Source organism: Chiroxiphia lanceolata, chromosome Z, assembly GCF_009829145.1.
Source record: "Chiroxiphia lanceolata isolate bChiLan1 chromosome Z, bChiLan1.pri, whole genome shotgun sequence".
Taxonomy (NCBI): Eukaryota; Metazoa; Chordata; class Aves; order Passeriformes; family Pipridae; genus Chiroxiphia; species Chiroxiphia lanceolata.
In genome coordinates, this window is record NC_045671.1 from 39,847,108 (window position 1) to 39,868,076 (window position 20,969).

General features: G+C 37.7%; 1 protein-coding gene across 1 annotated transcript in view; it reads right to left on the bottom strand.

Moving 5' to 3' along the window:
• Positions 1-678: 678 nt before the first annotated feature.
• Positions 679-20,969, bottom strand: part of EDIL3 (EGF like repeats and discoidin domains 3) — a 218,633-nt gene continuing 198,342 nt past the window's right edge. The window contains 2 exon segments of the mRNA XM_032676101.1: positions 679-4,546; positions 15,331-15,486. Of these exon segments, the coding sequence (XP_032531992.1) occupies positions 4,397-4,546; positions 15,331-15,486 (306 nt within the window). The 3' untranslated portion in view covers positions 679-4,396.

Here is a 20,969-nt window from a genome sequence, read left to right on the forward strand (position 1 = left end):
CAAGCATGTCTATGTATGGGCTTATTCCAGGAGTCAACCACTGAAGCTCCACCTCCTTTAAGTAAAAAAAAAAAAATAAAAAAAAAATTATTTGGGCATGACTACCTTTCCATGTACCACTTTAACTGCTAGGCTTCTTCAGTAATTGAAATGACAGAGTTAACTAGACTAGGAAATTTTGGGGAGCAGGCTGTACAGCAAATAAAAGAGAAGAGAGGCAGAGGCATGAGCAAGAACCATTCCTGTTTTGGCATCTCATAGCAGGTTTGGGCTGCAGCTCTTCTTTGTCTTCTCAGGAATTAATTTGCCTATGCAGGAGTGGAGAAGAGAGGATAACGACTGATAAATACCCAGAAATTTGACTTACAAAAAATGAAATTTTACGTTTCTGGTGCTCATTCAGAGAGAAGTAAGACATGGGAAAAAAAAGTATTTTTAGGCTTATTGAAACCTTTGCTCTTTTATATGGAAGAAGAAAGGGAACTCATTGAAGTGAGCACAGCACCACCGTTATTTTTTCAAGAAACAAACTTACCTACTGCAAAGACCCCACTAATGAATCCAGGAAAATGCCACGTTGTATCTCTACTCTGCATTTGCAGCCAGTGATGCTGAGATAAGTTGTATCTCCTTCAAGGTACTGCAACATAAGTGCTTCGAAAAACGACCTCATTTTTCAAAAGTTTTATTGTTAAGTTTGAAGACTAGACAAGGTCGTACTGGTTTTACATTGCTCCACGTGATTTAAGTATATACAAAACCACTCGAATATCACACAGCTTGAAAGATTTCAAAGGTCATTGTGTCCGAGATACTTCTGTACTTACTGACACATCAGAAGCCAGCACTGAATATTATAGTTCATATTTGTTGTATAGCAAAGATACACTCATCCTTAAGTCTTCAAAACTGAGACTTAATTTGTATGCAGCCATTCCAAAAGAGAAAGTCAACCCCAAAACCGGAGCCAGTTAATGTGATGAGCCTCTAACACAGATAAAACAGAGCTTTATTTCCCAGGCTATAAACGTAGCACATTACCCAGCTACATAAAGGTGAAGCCTGCCTACAAATACTTAACTGGTTCGGGGTGAAATTTAATTAGGAAAACATTTTTAGTCTTGTTCAATGTCATTGTTACAATTAATGCAGAAGTCAAGGATCACATCAGAGCATTTCTCCAGCCCCTCTTAAAGAGACATGCACTGTCCTGCACCTCTGGTTTTGTGATGCTGGTTGCTTTCACTGGGAGAGAACAGTCATGTTAATTTATAACTTGTCCCCTATGGCAATGGTGTTCTGCTCACCTAGGACACAAAATAAAATTGAAGGGAAAAAGCTTCATTTTGGACCATAATCTAATTCTTATCTGTTGTGCTAAATCTCAAGTATTTCATGTAAACCAAGAGTTATTTCAGACTTAGGCTGCTGGCACTGGGAGTAGATTTGGTACTATGGCTGCACAATGCCATTCCAAGAAAGCTTTTTGGTAGCTGAGGAATAATGCCATGTAGGTTGAAATTGTAAGGAATCACATGTATGATTCTTTTGTAAATTATCACAGAGTGTTATCACAAGGTATGGAACTCTCCTTGCAGGATGTGAAGACTGCTGGTAGGTGAGAGCTGGCACAGGACATCAGGATGAAAATATTCAACACTAAATTAATACAAAATAAAATCACTATGTTACATACCATGACAACCCTACATGTAGATGAAGGGATAACAATTAAATTACTAAACGAAGACAGACTAATTCAAAACCAAAACTGAAGTCACAAAAGATGAAACAAACAAACAAACAAATCACTTAAGAACATGGAACAAACATTTCAAAAGAACAGTAACACAAGTCGTTAAATGAGGGAGCCTAATTTTCTGAAATGGCCTTCTGTTTTTTGGATACAGTTGACTAGAGAAGTAGCTACATGCTATTCTTCATATCTGTAATTAAATTCAGGGTCAATTACTCTCCCATAATAGGAAAATGCCTTTGAATCTCTTTAAGAATGGTGTGTGCCTTTAAGAGATATATATTACTAATTTTTTTTTATTATTATTTTTCTTAGAGCTTAAAGTGCAAAAATGGGGCAGTAGGTAATTTGGGGATAAACTCATCCTCCATTATTCAAATTTTTTTTGCTGGTTAGAAGCACCACCATGGTTGACTTTCTCTTTAAAATCGCTTGTTATGCTTGAAGACCACTCCATATATACATCATTAAGGAATGCTGTTAACACAGTCACAAACAAGACAGTAACAGTCTAGTGGCTTTTGTTATGCAGCACAAAGTAAAAAATAAAGAACAAACTTAGCAGTGTTGCACAGGACCTCAACATTTCTTACACATACTTTTACCTTTACAGGACTCTTCTTTAGAAGTTTTTAAATGTCTAAGCCTTATAAAATAAATACTTGTATAAATACAGTTTAAGGATTAAGTCATTTTATAGAGGCAGGGTGTTCTGTTCGCTAAAATGTGACAGTTTAAATGACACTATCAGAAAACCGCCACCAATATATCCCCAATTCTTGTATGTAAAATTCCTGGCTGCTATTCTGGAGTCTTTCACAGTTCAATGGATAATATATATTTAGTCTGTGGTGGAGAATGTGTGATTAAATGCAGGTTTTTTTGAAATCCAAACCATTTTGTGTCCAAGGTAAACTTTGCACTTTGCAGACTGTGGGCCAGCTAGCTGTTGGCCTGGGAAGCAATGCCCAGGTTCATACTTCAGAATTATTAGTGAGAATGTAACAGTGACAGAAAGGATAAGTCCAGTGACATTTGCTAAAACATGCAGCTGCATCTCTCTCTCTCTCTCTTCCTCTCATTCTCTCTCTCTGTATCAGCATGTTATGAAATTAAAAGGTTGACAGTAATCACAAATGCTGTTATTTCAGGTAAGAAATAAAAAGGTTCCTGGCCCATTGTCCTAGGATTTTTTTTTTTTTTTTAGACTTAGGTGATACTTTGACATAGTCACAGAACACTTTATTCTAAGGAAACTCAGATTGCTCTTCAAAGGTTGGCATTGTTACCTCCATCAACAGGGGAAACTGAGTCATAAGGGAGAACACCCCCACTGTTGCTCCATTTTTTCTTCTAAAAGCTGCTAAAATTTTAAAGTGGGGTTGCTTACAACACTGCTAAAACAGCATAGCATGTGCAAAGCATTTCTGTAGATGGGGCATGGTGAGGCATGGTAGAAACCAACCTCCTCGTGGCTCACTGGTGTGTGTCTGAAAGGACTTTTGTAGGAGTGGAGGGTGACAAGGGCCAAGGTTTTCTATGCACTCCTATGACACCTCTCACCTTCTGGGAGGAAGGCTGTGACCTTAAGAAGAGCACACAGAGAGCGTGTTCCTGGAATTAAGGGAATCATTCCTCTTGTGTGTCTTTTAGCACCTGGTTCCTCCACTACATTTTCCTCCTCACAGAAATTCAGGGGGATTCTGAAAAGCAGTAACTGGGTGGGCAGCTTTGTCTAGGGCTGTGTGGTCACCCCGGGCATGTAATGAAATGGGATTTCTGACGCACCGTGTGCCTTTACCTATATGGGCACCCAAGATGAGACACCACGAGTAGCATGGTGTCTCCTTGAGAAAGCACATCTCAAGCAAAATTGAATAAACTTTGGCAAATTCATTAATTTCATAATATACTGAGAGCAGATTTGGTTACATATGCAAACAGGTGACTTCTGACAAGGAAAACCACATCAGCAGTGATACTAAACAGAAAAGATGGAGGTCATATTCTATAGCATGCAAAATAGAGGAGGAAAATGGGGTTAATCAGGAAAACACTCTAAGTGCATGGACTCTGCTGTCCAGATGAAAGTGATGAAAGGTAGCTTGTAACACCACAGGTACTGCGCTCTACAGTACCAAGGAGTATCTTCCAAAATATATAAGTACTGACAGTGTTTGATAGGCACAATTACTATAATGCAGTCATCCCCAAGTAAACTTATTGCTAAAAGCTGCAGTATCACTTTTTGCAAGTAAGATGACAGTATGATTTATGGAGAACTTGTCAGCCCAATGTTCCTAAAGCTGCAAATAAGAGTCGTCACACCATTTCTCTTCCCTTGTAAAAAGGATGCTGCTGTTTGGTTGTTTTTTTTCCCTTAATACATTTCAACTTGTGTGAACAACTCAAAGGAAAACTAGGAAGATAATTCCACAGCAGAAGGGATAAGACTAACAGATTTCAAGGACAAAATTGGATTGGATCACTTAAAGGGCAGGCTTAGACCTCCGTGCGAAAGACAGTTAGCGGCCTACCATAAAATGAGCGAGCACTTGGTTCATGGAACACCGACTCAGCATCCTACAGGCTTTGCACTGTTTCCTCCACAGAGGGACCCTCGGTGGCAGTGGGACCCTCTCAGTTCTCGGCTGTGCAGCCCAGCAGCTCTGACCGCAGTGTGATCCGGCCGTACCACGACCAAGGCAGGATCCGCACGTGCCGCGCGTGGATCGGCGGGTCAATGACGTTCTTGCGGTGTGTGTCATTGTCAAAGTTCCCCTGGAACACCTGAAGGGAGGCAACAAGATGATTTAGGAGTGTGTGGGCTGAGGAATAGCCCCTGATGCACCCATGGGCATTGCTCTGCCATCAACTTTTATCATCTGTGCATTGAATTTAAGTTTTAAACAGACAGAGACAAGGTTTAGATGGGATATTAGGAAGGAATTCTTCCCTGTGGGGATGGTGACACCGTGGTGCAGGTTGCCCAGAAAAGCTGTGACTGCTCCAACCCTGAAAGTGTCTAAGGCCAGGTTGGACGGGGCTTGGAGCAACCTGGGCTAATGTAAGATGTCGCTGCCCATAGCACAGGGTGGGACTGGATGAGCTTTAAAGTCCCTTCCAATCCAAGCCTGTGATTCTATGAAGTGATGCTGCTAAGAGCACCCGCCTTTACTAAGACTTTGGGATTCCATGGCATGTAATGACACACTCTGGCAGATACAAGCTTTTGATTCACAGAATCTCAGAATATTCTGAGTTGGAAGGGACCCACAAGGATCATCAAGTCCAACCCTCAGCCCTGTACAGGACCATCCCAAAGAGTTACACCATGTGCCCCAGAGTATCATCCAAACACTTCTTGAGCTCTGTCAGCCTTGATGCGTGATCACTGCCCTGGGGAGCCTGTTTAGGCTCAACCACCCTCTGAGGGAAGAGCTCTTTGCATGATATCCAATCTAACCCTCCCCTTACACAACTTCAGGCCATTCCCTTGGATCCTGTCACTGGTCCCCACAGAGAAGAGATCAGTGCCTGTCCCTCCTTGATTCAAAGCTTAATCTGCTACTGCCAACACTCAGGGCCTGGCCCCAAAATTTACATAAAATTCATTAACATTTAAAAAATTAAATCTCTTTCTACTTGGCATTTGTATCATCTCAAATTAATCTCAGGAGATCATGTTATTGCTTCCAAGAAAATAGCAATAATTAAAATTAAGAAGAAATTTTATTGTATCACTTACGAATGGATGTAACTACACAAAGCCTTTGTAAAGTTGGTGATTATCAAGGATATTCTTCTCATGTCAAGCAAAAATCAGCAGATGAATTAAGGGCATTTGGTTTTGATCAAATTAAAAAATTCTAGCACAGTACAGTGTATGTTATAATCTTATTTCCACTAGTATTGCTTAAGCAACACATGAGTTCCCAAACTTCTGTCTGTGTTAAATCAGTGCCAGATTTTTCCCCCTGACAGATACTATTTAAATTCAAAGGCCATAACACCAATTTCTGGCAAAATGATCAGATTATCCCCTTGGGTTATTTTCAGTTTTTATGGGAAGTGTTCATTCTCTTAAAATGTCAGACAATTCACTTCTCATTGGTAAAAACTGAGTCTGATGGCTTTTTGACTTGAAATGAATGGCTGTCGTTTGCACCATGCAGAGAAGAATATATGGACCTCCTGGAGGTGTGTTTATACAACTGAATTAATGCAGAATTACAACTTTGCTAGAAGTTCTTGGGAAAATGTTAGAGTTTGAATTCAGAAGAGGCTGATCTACTATTTTAGCCCTTTTGTAACATGTTTACACAGTTTTGGGTCTCTACGCTGCATGTCTTTTTTGAATTTTGGAAGCCTCCCTCCAGTGTTATAAATTTAGCACCCCAAATGAAACATGTGCCCTCCATTAGTGATGCTCTTTCACAAGTGATGAATTCCCCTTCTTGTCTGGCATCTCACAAACACGGAGATGGTAGCATTAAAATATGTAGCAGTTCAGATAAGATGGATAAAATTGCAGAGAAACTGACCACAGAAACACCAGTGTTGTGACTCTAAGGAGAAAAAATATGTATTTGCCACAGAAAAAATTGTTTTCTGCCTGAGTACAGTTTTGATTGCATAAATCACCTGGAGCTTGAGCTAACAAGGTTGCACCTGAAGTTGAGTTTCACTTGTAGCACACAATAAAAGGCAGTAAGCTCATTATTGAAATTACGGAGCGGCAAGCCCCCAGCATCCCCAGCTAGGAAAGTTAAAAATAGTTTTTTTATATATATGTGACTTCTTGCACATGCATGTGATATATCTGTTGATATTTTTTACCAAGCTAGATGATAAGCAATGCATAAATACAGACAGTTCTTGCTGCAGAATTACTGGAAATTAATTTTATTCATTATTTCATTCCCTCTATGGAAGATGCATTTCAAAGATAGCATTTAAATGAAGGCTTAGAAAAAAAAAAGTGGTTTACCAGGAGAACCTCTTTACAGCCCCAGTATTCATATCATAATATAGCTATGCAAAATGAATAAAATTATGTGATGCAAACCCAGAAACAAATTCACCTGAAGAAGATGGGATTATATAATTTACTTACAGCAGGAAAACAAGAACTAAATTTTATTTTTAGCTTATACATAACTTCATTACCACTTAAATTCAAACTCATCTGTTTCAGAGGTTACTTTTATGCAAATATGAAATTCACTTTCCCTCAATATTCAAATCTGGTTTCAAGGAATAACTAAATGTGCTAGATAAGAAAAAAGATTTCAGGGAAATAAATTTACCAGAAAGAGAGGGAAGCTTTGTCAGCATCGGCCAATGTGATCAGCCAATACATAACATTCTAAGACAAAAGTACTGGATTTTTTTGCTGTGGCCAAATGGCAAATTTCTCATAGGAAAAAAAATAATTTGTCACTTTTTATTTTGTTTCAGCCTCAATTCACTAATGGAGTGAAGGAACTTGGAAAGAGCAGGGAGGACTAAGGACAAAACATGACATCTGACATCAAAAAAGCGCTATTTGTGTAGCCAAAAGTAACTTTATTTTGCTTTATGCCCAAACAGTCAACTCTAAATAAACCACCTAAGCAATTGAAAGCTCTTGAAGAGCTGGTACCTCTCAATGACCACTCCTCAAATTTGTTTCTGAGTAGTGTTTTTCAGGATACACTACCTCTGAAGACTGTAATGATTTACCAGCATTCGAGAAGATGATGTTTGAATTACAACATATAGCTGTATGTAAAAATATGCTCATTGACAAAAAAAAAAAAAGAAAAAAACAGAAGGTGACGGAATAAAGTACAGAATGTGAGTTATTAATGCGTGAGAGCATAAAGGCAGTGAAAAATCTTCATTTTGAGCTCTGTGTTGGTGCAGATCTGCTCCTGCCTTATCCCAAATGGCAAATAAATAGAGAGAAGCATCAAGACAGCCACAAGCACTGAAGAATGTCCTTTTGCAAATTATTAAACAGATAAGTCCCTTCAACCCGAAAGGAGATATTATAGATGTCTATAAAACCCTAAGTGGTGTGAGGAAAATGGACAGTAGGTAATATTGCACTGTCCTCTTGTAATGACAGTAGGGTCATCCTGGACCACCCAAAGGCACAGCTCCCCATTCAACACATAATTAAACTGTGGCACAACTCTCACAGACTTTAACCACTGTTAAAGATCAGATAAATTGTGAGGGGCAAAGCCAGCAGGGGCTAGTAAGGACACAGATAAAAAAAAAAAAGCCAGAAGCTGGGAAATTGCACCAGGGAAGCATAACAGCCCTACTACTTAAATTTTCTGGTGTCTGCTACAGGATGCTCCTTCCTTTGGACAGAGCTTCAACCTCTTCCCAGCCAGTGACTCCGCACATTGCAAGGTGCATTTTTTTGGTAAAAGTAGACTAACAAGCTCCTGTTTTTTGACACTTCTGTTGTAGAATGTTACAGATTTTATACTGGCTATATCTATTTGTGTCAGTCTGCATATTTAAAAGGTGTAACTTGCTAAAACATTTGCTCAGCAGCTGCGGCAATTTTACACATACAGACCCACATCCATGTGTAGCTCCTCTGTAGTTTAGTCTCTTGCAGCTGTTATTAAAAGAAAAAAGGTAGAAAATGCATCTGCTGTGCTTTTAAATATGATGACTTAATTCATGATCATATTATGCAAAAGAAAATGAAAACCTGGAAAATAGGTACTGATACTCTCTGCCAAAAAAAAAAAGATTTCTGAATTACAAGCAATTCTTGTTTATACTTGTGTACAACAAGCAATTTGAACGTCTTGACTTCAAACATTCACTGAGATTTTTCAACAGAACTGTTTTATGGCATCAGTAGTAAATTCAAGTACTGACAGTGTAAGTTGATTAGAATTTAAAAAAGAAAACTGTTCTATGTTTTAAGACAGAATAATTTAGGAAAAATATCTGAAGACTACCAGATTGAGAAAAATGTAATTTATCACCATTGATGTTTGGTTTGCTCCAAACTTGTAATTAGGGCACATCCACAGGACCTGTTAATAGGTGGCTGTAGTGGGTGAAACAGTTTGTGGTGCTGTGCCAGTGGATGTTCACAGAAGATGAAAATTCAGAGAGCCTGATTCTCCACAGAGACCTCATATCTCACAGAAACTTGTATTTACATGAAATATCTTCATCACCCGTAGCATCTGCTATTTATAATAATGGCTGAGTTGAGACTGAATAATGAGCTCTGAGATGGTGAAGTCACTATGTTGTCTGCTTTAGCTTAACCATATTTTTCACTCTGAGCAGAATATTTTAAACATCTCATGGAGCAGTTAATCCTGCCCATATTAGAAGAAGATTGTTTTATAAAGTGTCTACACCTGACTTTGGAGTTTGCTTCAGTGCAGAACATCTCAATGGTCATATAAATAAAGGGGACATTATTCATTTAAAATCTAAAAAGAATTTGCGTGAAAAGCAATTTATGACAGTCATATTCCTTTTACTTTAGCAACATTTTATATTTGATTACTATTCACCAAAGAAGACTTGCTTAAGCAAGGGAAGGAATCTGCAGATTTGAGGAGTCCAATTAGTTACTTTGAAATTTTTTGCTGCTGGTGGAGTGACCTCTGCACCACCTTTCAACAGATGGACTACACAAAGCGAAAGAGGTGCTGATTCCTCACCAGAAAGAGAGCTACTGTTTACAGGAATATTACATCCCTTGGAAGATGCTTTCCACTGTAAAAGACTGGTGAAGGATTTTTTAATAAACATATATAGATATATAAACACACGCACGTAAGTGTGGGCACATGTATTTTGGAGTGATTAAGAGAAGAAAAAAGTCATCCTTTCCCTCCGTTGTTATGCATAAAGTGTATTTATATATGATACACATGATTATATATTACATGACTGTGATATATAAATAATCGTGATTCGTGAAACGAATGGGTGATTACATCAAAATAAAACAAATGGATTGTAAAACTTAATTGCACCCCCATAAAGAAATAAAACAGACCCTCACAAGGTCAAGAGGCCTAAACCCTCCTTACTATCCCAAGAATGAAATATAGTAGAACTTTAAATCTTTAGGTGCCTGTTCGTCCAAGAATACATGAATTATGACTGGTTGTAGAGATAACCCTTTTAGCTTTAGCTGTAAGAAAACCCATATATTAAATACTCAGCAAAAACCTGTAGAATGAATATGTATATGATATAATTAATATGTATGAAGTAGCTAAGATAAATACTAAATGTACCCTGTAGTAAGGGTGTGCAGATTTGGGAAACTGGTCCCATTTCTGTCACCCAGCCGGCTGCTTGCTTTTACCATATAATAAACTATTATTCAAAAACTTATAGAAACTCCAGACTTTGTTTATCACAATGACCTTTATTATTTCTTCAGGTTCAGAATAGATACAAGCAGATAAAACCTTTAAACTTATGAAACATATTATCACATTCTTCCTATCTTTCCCATTTAATCTACATACTGATGGTAATAAAATGGGAATTTAGTCCACTGTTTGTAGTTTATAGGAGGTTCAAAGTCAAAAAGAGAAATATTTTGAAGATCAACATCCCCCCAGAAATTCAAGGTAGACTGTTTATATGAGCATTTTGTCTTCCCTCAGCTCTTGGTGTGGTATGAGGGAGACAGATACCTAGAATGAGTATAGCAAGGTTGTCATCTGACAGACATCATCTTAATACTGCTGAAAATAATAGAAGTTATTTGCAATTTAAACCAGTGCAGAAAAAAGTCACTTAGAATAGAAATTACAAGTATTACTGTAAATAATAGTATTAAATAGTAATAATAATAATATTACTAAAACAAAAACTCTTTACCTGTGCCAAGTATGAAGATTATCTGTAGGAATGAAATCTACCAGTGTAAACCAGGTATTAAATAATTAAACGACATCAGAAAAACCATTAGCAAATCTAGCAGGAAGACTTTTTAATCTAACATGATCTAACTTTCCATTTGTAACTAGGTTCCTGTCTTCTGTTTCTCTGGCAATATAATGTACATACAAAAGCATATAACTTATAACTAATTCCATCATTCTGTACCCAAATCCAGTGGCCATTTGCATACTGGATATTGTCTACCTGTAGCTAATTACACTGTTGATGGTTGATGATGACTGACAATGATGCAGACTACCAGACTCCTTTAGGCTACTTTACATCTTCCTGTAAAAAACAGCCTTTGAAATGCCGTTTGACACTGCGGCTGGCCTTGAGTTACCTGCAGCAGGATGTGCAATTTATAAATCACATGTGGAATGTGAATTTAAAAAAAAAAAAAAAGGTCAGATTTGGGTTGGATGTCCTTAGCTTTGGAAGCATAGTAAGCTACTGACCTCTAGTTGAGAAAAATAAGATAGCTATTAGCTCTGGTCCTGTTTCTAAAATATATTTCCTTCCTATGTGACAGCCTGCAACGTAGTTTATTTTACTTCTTGGAGGCAACAGGCAAAGCTTTCATATTTTTCCAGGCAACTCATTCAAACCATTTAAAATGAATGAGAAAGGCTTAATTTTCTAAAGTTTTATATTTTTTTCTATGCCCCCAGTAAAACTTTTGTCTGTACTCACAGAAATTCAGCACAGACGTGAAATGAAATGACTGGCCATTAAAACAGCAGAAGCCAAACAGGAGCTGGATGAGACATTGTTCTTGGAGCAGCTTTTCCATTTGAAATGGTGCAAAGAAAACTGAACACTGTATTTATTTCTCCTCTAAACCACTATTTTGTTACAGACTGATCAAAGACACAGGCTGCACACAGTGTGCAATATACAATATTTTATGTATTTATACAAATATGTATACAAGATACAATATATTGTATTTTACACAATATAATACAAGAGACCAATACTTTTTTTCCTTTGTAAAATCACATCACAAATGATGAAGAGGGAAAAGGGAACAGCCTCAGGAATTCAGTAAGATCTCTTGATATGTAGGACTCATCCTATAAACTGAGGAATAGTGAGATGCTCAGCACCAGACAGGATTAAGTTCTCAGCTCTTACTTAAATGTATTAAAGTCACAATATTCATCCACAAATCATTATTGCCAGCCTACGAATATCTCCCTAATTTATGTGTCTGGGACTTTAAAAATATGGGGGGTTTTGTTGTTTGTTTGTTTGTTTGTTTGTTTGTTTGTTTTTTCATCCTGTCTTCCTTTTCCTGAAATGTTTTGGAGCCACCTTTCTCCAGAATTTTTGGATGATTATACAAGGATGTCAGAATGAGTATAGAATGAGTAAATCACCTGTAGAAGAAATAAGGAATCTGTACATTCTATCCTTCATAGAATAAATCAAGATGTTCAGTTAATAAATAGAAGCTAATGAGGGTGAAGTATGAATAATTTACGCTTGCTGTTTTTGATAGTTGCCAATATCTACCTTTTACCTTCCTTCTGTATCTCCTGAATACAGATGAAATATTTCACAACAGTTTCACTTTGCTGCAAAAACTTGGTTTCTTCTACAGTGTTCCTGCATTTGGGAACAAATCTTGTGTCTCACCTTAAGATAAGGAAATTGTTGTGGATCCTGTGTGAAGATGACACTGTCAGATAGGACCAGTGATGCTATTTCTCCCCTGATCCTCATGGGTGAGGTACAGTATTGCTGTGGTTTGGTGTCAGACTAGGAGGGTTTGCTGGGTTTAATGGGCTCCTTTCCCCTGGCCAAAGAAATTTAAGTACTCTCAGTAATGAAATGGACAATGGAAATTGATTTACTTGCTATGAGTACAGGTGTGATCAAGCTTGTTCCCATTTCGAAAGGTGGGATCAAAATTCAGAGTGGTCTTGGCAAACTGGAGAAAGAACAATATTGTAATTTAATAATGCTGAGTAGCAAGCCAAACCTTAGGAAGTCATAACCAATGTCACAGGCTATGGAGAATGATGGAACAGGCAGTAGTCCTGTGCTAAAGATTGCATCAAGTTTGTGAAAACACACTTCAGGAAAAGCTGCTCCAATCAGAATACAAAATAATGATCTGATGTTGAGAAAATAAACATTTTGAGGGAAGACTGAAAGAAAAAAGATTGATTTTTCCCCAAGAACAAACTAAGAAGAAATAGGTTAAAGTATTCCAGGCAAGATAAACTGGAAAAATTAAGATAAAATCAGTCTTTTCTGTCCTCTGAGGGCAGGGCTGGTGTGAGGGGGATAAGCGGCTTTCCACCTTTAAGGATATTTAAACACTGGAGTTGACTGTTTACATTGTAGAATTTTCATCAATATCTGTTTCTGTGAACATATTAAATAATAATCTGGTGGAGAATAGTGCAGGATATGAGTCTTATATGAGGTCAAGAACAAATAATTGAATTAAGCGTTAGTTCTAGAATTGAACAGACTTATTTCCCAAATTCACTCACTTCTGTAATGTCTGCCATCAGACTTGACTTTTTCAGACTTTTGTGATATGGGAAAAATTAAAAATAGAAAAGATATTCTAGATTTGTGTTTCTGTATCAAAGATCTAGGTCTTGACTCTTACTAAATGATCTTTCTTTACTTTGTACAAATTTAGATTCAGGAATGCTAACTTCTACTTTCCAGCAAAGTGTTTTTGGTCTTATTCTGCTCTTAATTGCTCTTGATCTGTTAAAGAATCATAATAATGTGCATCTATTTTACTCTTAGGGATGTTAATTAATATAGGATGTGATGTGTTTTAATGGGAGAATGATTAAGAGTTTTCCATTGTTCCTAACAGAATATGCGTATAGTAATTAACAACACAGATGATGACGAAAACAAAAGAATTTAGTTGCTTTGGCAAATGGTACAAACAAGTGTAGACTGGAACAGTGGTGTTAAGTCAGAGTGCATTTTCTTTTAGATTTGGTTGTGACTGTATTTATCACCAGGGACTTGGATGCATGTTCTCCTTTACAATAAAATGAGTGCAATAGTTCACTAACAAAAGTTTGACTTGGAGAAGACATTTCTTTCACAATAGAACATTCCCTTCTCTTTTTAAAGGAAGTTAAAATAGGGACAGGGAATTAAAATAGGATGTGAACAAAGCACTGAAGTGACTATTTGTCATTTATATTGAATATATTTATGGAATTCCTATGAAAGGTGAACTGTTTGTTTTCAATTTTTATCTGATAACCAATTATATCAGAGACATCAATAATCATCGGTGTCAGGACCTTCTAAACTGAAGGTCCTGGCTAAAACAACTGATTTAGTTTTCCATATTAAAACGCCTTAGAATTTCACAGGGAAAAATGTCAGTGTGAGTTAAAACCACAGTGACTTGACATTTGGCTCTTAAGTGGGACTTTGCAGATCAGGCACCCATCATCTTTGGGTGATAATCTTACAAACATAACTTGCCAATACAGACAGGGACATACAGCTATGTACATATTTAACCCAGTAATTTAGGACACTTTCCCCCAATAAATAGATATATATTTGATCAATCATTTAAAATCAGAGAAATTTAGAAGGTGCAGTGGTCTAAACCCTTATTGTTAGATCTCCTTGTACTCACACAACACATGTCAATACATACCAAAAGCTTTCTCACTACTTAAAAAAAATTAATTTAATTGACCAATGTGGTGGATATGATTTTTTTTTTGCTGAAGAATCTTTGCTTATATTAAAAAATACAAGTGCAAATGGGAACATTTATCAACCTGAATACTCAGATTTGAGAAGTTATCAGACATATCAGCCATCTGGTATTTCAGTAAATGTACCTCCTGTTTCAATAAGACATAGCCCTACTAAGATAACTAATAAATAATTCACATTTTGTCAGCTTGCTTAACTTTCCCTTAAGCGATGCATATGCTCTAATATTTTTCTTAACACATGATACTGTGAACTGAGGTACTTGCAGTATGAAAGTGTTATGCAGTTTAAAGCAAAGGTATAATGAATAAGGAAAGGAAAGTTAAATGTTTCCAGGTAAATCAATCAGCAAACCTATACTTTCCCTATGCTGCTCATTAAACATTGGCAAAGGAAGTTGTGCAACTTTTATAAATGCTTTCATTCATTTTACAGTGTAATAAAAATAATATTTTCATTGGTTATTTGAAACCCATTAATTTTGAGAAAGAGAAAATCAGTCCAAAATGGCTACAGGTAATGAGGTACATTAAAGATGTGCTTCACAAAAAAATACTGAAAATAGTGCATGGTTACTAAAATTTGCACTCAAACACTGTTTCTGAATATACAAATAAACTGCTATTTACACACCTTCCCCTTTGGAATTAAATAAAGAAATAATTCCAATAAATGGAGAACTGCAAAGTTTTATGTCCCATATTTAATAGCATTAAGTCAGGTGCATTGCACTGATAGGTGCAATATTGCTGCACTGTGAATGTCATGGTGTTATATGATTCTTTTTTAATCCATCTTGACTTTTATTGTGGGATCCCATGCAAAGGGAACCCCATAAACCAGGCAGTGTGCAACAACCTACAGACTGTGAGGTCAACACAACCCAAATACCAATTTTGTCTGTACTTTACCTTATCCTTCTTCTGCTTCTCATCTTGGTATATTTTCCAGTGCTCCCCATCATTACTGTAGGCAAGTTTGTAGGACCCCACAAACTGGACATGACCGAAATCTTTAGCTCCCTGGGTAATGATCCCAGTGATTTTTGTAGGGACGAGCAGGTCGACCTGAATGGAACAGAAGTAAACAAAATAGAGGAGAATGTCATTAGAACAGCTTCTATTTGCAGTCTGACCTTACACCACACCAAAGCAAAATGGTGCAGCTCTCACCATGGCTCTCCCACGGAAAGTAATTTTCCTCCTCCAAGCTCTAAGTCAACCAATTTATTTTATTTTTCATTTTTTTGTACTTATTGTTTTTACCACCTAATGGCGCAACAGAGCTAACCTCGTTCCACTTTCTAGTGTGTTGAGTGTCATACACTGTCCCAACAACACAGCGAGCACCATTGGAAATGATGTGTAGCTAAAAAGTGTTCCCACGCTCTCCCAATAATCAGATTCCCCAAGTGCCTTTCAATTTCCTTTACATCCTCAGAGCCCATGCTTTACTAAGTTTTTTAAAATATTTACTATCATGCTTCTTTTCCTGCTGAAATTTCTTTTTTCTTTATGCTTTTCTTTCTTTTTTAACTTGAGACCTCAAACTTTCTCATTCCTTGATTTTCAATTTTTTTTTTTTTGAGTTCTGTATTTTACAATCTTAGCACAAGACTTTTAAAAATGCAAGGCAGGAATCCTAAACCCTAATAAAATCTTAGCTTCCAAGTGCCTTTTATGTGGGTCAGCCAATCTGTAATCAGTTTTTTTGAACCAGAACCCAAAACTGAATATAACAGATTTGGGCCAGATACCTTGGATTAAAATGATCAAGGAAAAGAATGCAATAACAGAAGTAAATTGACCTATTAATGTATTTTCAGAGGAAGAATGAAGAGTTGAATTCCCTATCAACACTGACATTTTCTTGAAATGTGAGAGTATAACTTAGGTTTCCTTCTGTGTCCCCTAGAAATGTGGCAAGCCAACAAAAAAAAAAGAAAAAAAAAGGTAGATTTATTTCAAACAATAAATGGCTGTGAAGCAGCTGGTATTTTTAATATTGTCCATTAAATCTGGCAAGAGAGACTAGCAGTAAAAATATTACAGTAAAATGAGAGGACGGCTAAATTCCTTGAGAAGAAGATTAATATATTTATACAGAAAAAAAAATACTAAAAAGAGAATGTGAAGAAATTAAAAATCTCTGACTGATCCAAATGCTGAAGATCCAGTGTTGGATTTTTTGGAAGCAGCCTGATCTGGTGGAAGGTATCCCTGCTCATGACAGGGGGTGGAATGGGATGAGCTTTAAGGTCCCTCCAATCCAAACCATTCTGTGATTCTATGATGCTATAAAGAAGAAAACACAGAAAACTGTAAGAGTGCATTTATAAGAACAGAAGAGAAAAAATGACTCTTTGGAGCAATCAGACAAGGAAGCCTGGAGATCCCAACATTTGACCAAAGAGTAGAAAATAATGAGTAGTAAATCCTTTTAAGAAAAGAAGTAACTTAAAAATATTGAATACTGAGATACCACAACCTTTACCAGAAAATGTCAGTGTCCACAGATGTCTCAAGAATTTTGGTTTTACCAGAATGAACTAATTTATTGCCCTCTGGTAGCAGCACTGTTGCTCAGGAGAGCACCCTAGGATATGAGGAAAGTATCTTTGAGAGGCAAAACTCTTTCTGTGTTCTCTTTGTTCAATGGAGAGAGAGAGAGAGACGAACTCTCTCAGAGCAGTAGTCAGTTTTGGGTGCTTTCATGGATGGCCTGATAGGACTTCTTTCTTTCTATAAGGAGTGCAGCAGGGCTTGGTTCTGCAGCCTAAATATGTCTCTGGGAAATGAACACTGCTAATTAGTATAAGTCTTTCATGAATTAATAAACATCAGGTTTCCAGACCTTCCTTCCAAATATTTTGGAGTTTAAATGAATAGTCTGTTTTTCCCAAAAAAACCCCAACCCCAGCCTGATCTGGTAAGGAATCACTAGTTGGTCAACACTTTCAGGTAGCTTTTGAACTAAACATTTGAGAGTCAACTTCAGATTCTCTATATAAATAATTTAGACATTAGCATTTTACAAGTGTAACCTCTTTTTAGCAGAGAATGCTTCTTGTACTAAAAGTCAATGTCTCTCCTGTTAACTTGAAAAAATGCCTCCACAAAACCAGTTGTTTATTTTTAAAATGCTGAAAGTAAGCTGGAAGGATTTCACAAATATTTAATATGGCCCTGACACTTGAAGTATTTCTCATTGAAATTCAAAACAGAGAGAGAAAAAAATTCTCATTAAGATTCAGGGGATTCCAAAAGTAAAATCACAATAAATCTCTATTATCACATGATCTAGTGTTAATAAAAATGTCCTACTAATGATTGTTTTGTGTTTATAGGCCGTATCCATTGGCCTTGTACTCTTGCTCAGGAAAATGATGTGGGAAGTTGGAAGGCAATTTAGCATATGCTCAGTCTTTTTCAAAAAGACTTATATAGGACTATGTGTGTGTGTGTATTATATTAAAAAAAATGTGAAAGAAAAGAGCAGTATGAAAAGACAGACTCTGTTCCAGGTCTTGACAATACAGACAATACCTGTTACTGGAGATGGAGGAACAGAATAAGGGATATAGCACCACCTTCTCCTTCTCATATTTTAGCACCTTATTTACTTATTTATTCATAAGCTGATGTGAAGCTTTCAAGCCACAAAGATCATTATTAACCCAGTATTAAATAAATACAGTTTTTTCTCTGTTACTTTATTACCTTCTACAAATGGTTAACATGCTTTTTTTCATTCTGTGCATTGAAACTACTTTAGAACAGAAAGGTGAGAAGAATTTACACCATTTGTAGGCAAAACATCTGCATTAAAGTAGCTTAAATGAAAGTCATAACTTCCATCAGGACACAGAGCACATTTATTCAGTTAGTGCAGATTGCAAGTAACAGACAATGAAACAAATTACTGGGGAGAGAAGCTGAATTAACCACAACCACTATGTATTCTTCAAAGCTGAATGTGATTAGGATTAGAATGTGACTCTGGGTTTTTCAATGCAGCAGAATTTAGAACAAGGAACGGGGTAATTAGTCTGCAACTGATAGGATCATTACCTGCTAACAAGAAGAACCATGGTTTACAGTTAACATACATTTCTACAAGGAGCTGATCAAAACGCAGTTTAACATCTTGTGTCTGAAAGAACCCTCTCAGGCTATAACTATTCCCTTTTCCCACCTTGTTTCAGATATTACAGATGATTCCGTGTGATTTGGAGGAGAATTAATTTAAAGAATGTACAAAGATAAATCCACCTGACTATGAAATATTTTCAATGAACCACTGCCTGGACGTGCAGCATGAACTCCGTGTCTGTGCAGTTGGATGTGTAGTGATGAGTATTTGTACCGGAAATAGGTCTTCTGGATCAGGAGAAACAACCCCTCTGTTGCCCAGAGAAGCTGTGGTTGTCCCATCCCCAGCCTGGAAGTGTCCAAGACCAGATTGGGCAGGGCTTGGAGCAGCCTGGGATAGTGGAAATTGTCCCTGCTCATGGTAGTGGGCGGGACTGGATGGGCTTTTTAAGGTCCCTTTCCACCCAAAATGTCTTGCAATTCCATGATTATGAAAACAGTCACATGCAAACCTTGCCTAGTCCAAAGCTAATCAACCATAACTCTCAGAACTCTGAGTACAAACAGTAACCTAACACTGCCAAGTCCACCACTAAACCATGTCCCTAAGCACCACAGCTACACAGCTTTTAAATCTCTCCAGGATGGTGAACTCTTGTTCCAGCACTTTACCACCCTTTCAGTGAAGAATTTTTCCCTAATCCAACATGACCCTCCCCTGGCACAGCTTGAGGCTGTTTCCGCTGGTCCTGTCCCCTGTTCCTTGGGAGCAGAGCCTGCCCGCCCCTGCCCCAGCACCTCCCCTCTCCCTCCCATCCAGGAGTTGTGGAGAGTGAGAAGATCCCCCCTGAGCCTCCTTTTCTCCAGACTGAGCCCCCCCAGCTCCCTCAGCTGCTCGTCATCACACTTGTAGTCTAGGAGAGAACATGAATAATAAGCCATGTGTGGAAAGGACCTAGAAGAAATGAGCATCTTTCATGAGGTCATGTGTGGAAGGTGAAGGACCAGACAGCTCACACAGTCTCTCCTGGAAACAGAGAGCCGTGCTGCAATTCTGGCTTAGGAGAAGACAAGCCTCAAGAAGGCACAAATGGCAGAAGTCTCCATGACCTCACACATTAGTGGGCGGTTTAGATAAGGTCACAGAATTCCAGAAGGCTGGGTTGGAAGGGAACTTAAAACTCATCCCTTTCCAACTCCCTGCCATGGGCAGGGACACCTTCCACTAGACCAGGTTGCTCCAAGCCTGGTCCAGCCTGACCTTGGACACTCCCAGGGCAGCCACAGCAGAAGAAAGGACCCCAAGTATCCAGAGAGCACCAGACGCTATTTCACAGTGAAGATAATGGTGAAATGGCTCACTTGACCTTCAGCTGTTCATCTCTTCATTTTAGGATTATTTAAAATGCTCATTTTACTCCTCTCCTTCTACAGATAATTATGTTCCTACTTCCAGTACAGCTAATTCTATGCTCAGCTTCCAGTACAGCTAATTCTACGCTCAGCTTCTCTTGTTATTTTTTTTCACCAGGTTTTCTTTTATTTTACCTTTCTGATTTTGTAGACCGGTGTTTTTTTTTTTTTAAATCACTTGTCAGATAACATTGATGAATTCTGGGTAGCTGTACTGTACTTGACAAATAGAAAAGCACCAGGATCAAAAATAAAAAACCTGGTCCAACACAAAGAGGGAAAACTGTTGGTTGCTTAAGGCTCTTACCCTTAAGAAATTGAGTGTCTCACTCCTAAGAAATCGAAAAAAAAAAGAAGATTGGCCTGGTCTCCAGCTGCTAATTCACCAAGGTCCAGATCACCAAGATCACATATGCTGGTCTTGCAATGAGGTCTGAGATATTTTGGGATGCTGAAGATAATGGCAGGGAGTTATGGATGGGCACCTGAATCCCACCAAGAGAGTCCAATGTACTTAACGGGTAAACAACCTGTGCTGAGTAGGTTATTCACTGTTTATTTAAGACCTCGTGATTCCCTTGAAGGGCAAACTGGCGCACTCAGAGATTTGCCACCTGCACCCAAGCCTAAGAAAAGGAGGGCAGGATTGCACTGTCTGCATCATAAAGGCCAGAAAGGCAACTCTCCTTATCTTATTGCATCAGATGGAGGTGCTTTACATTTTCCTGCATGCCCAGACTCTGGAGATACAGGAAAATCAGTGATGACACAGTAAGGCTTCCTGCAGATGTGCAACATATGTATGTTTCTAACAATGTTTCAGCGGCATTTCTTGTTTGCAAACTGTGGAGGTCAGCATTTCAGGCTGTTTTCCAAATGCTCATATTAAAAACAAAACCATCAAAGGCAAAGCCAACCCAAACAATTATATGGCTAATTTCACCTAAAAACTTTGAAGGAAAAAACCCCCAAGCATCTATATGCTCCTTGTAGACAAATCTAATTTTCATCACAACTTCTTACATAGGAAGGTTTTTTTAGTATAG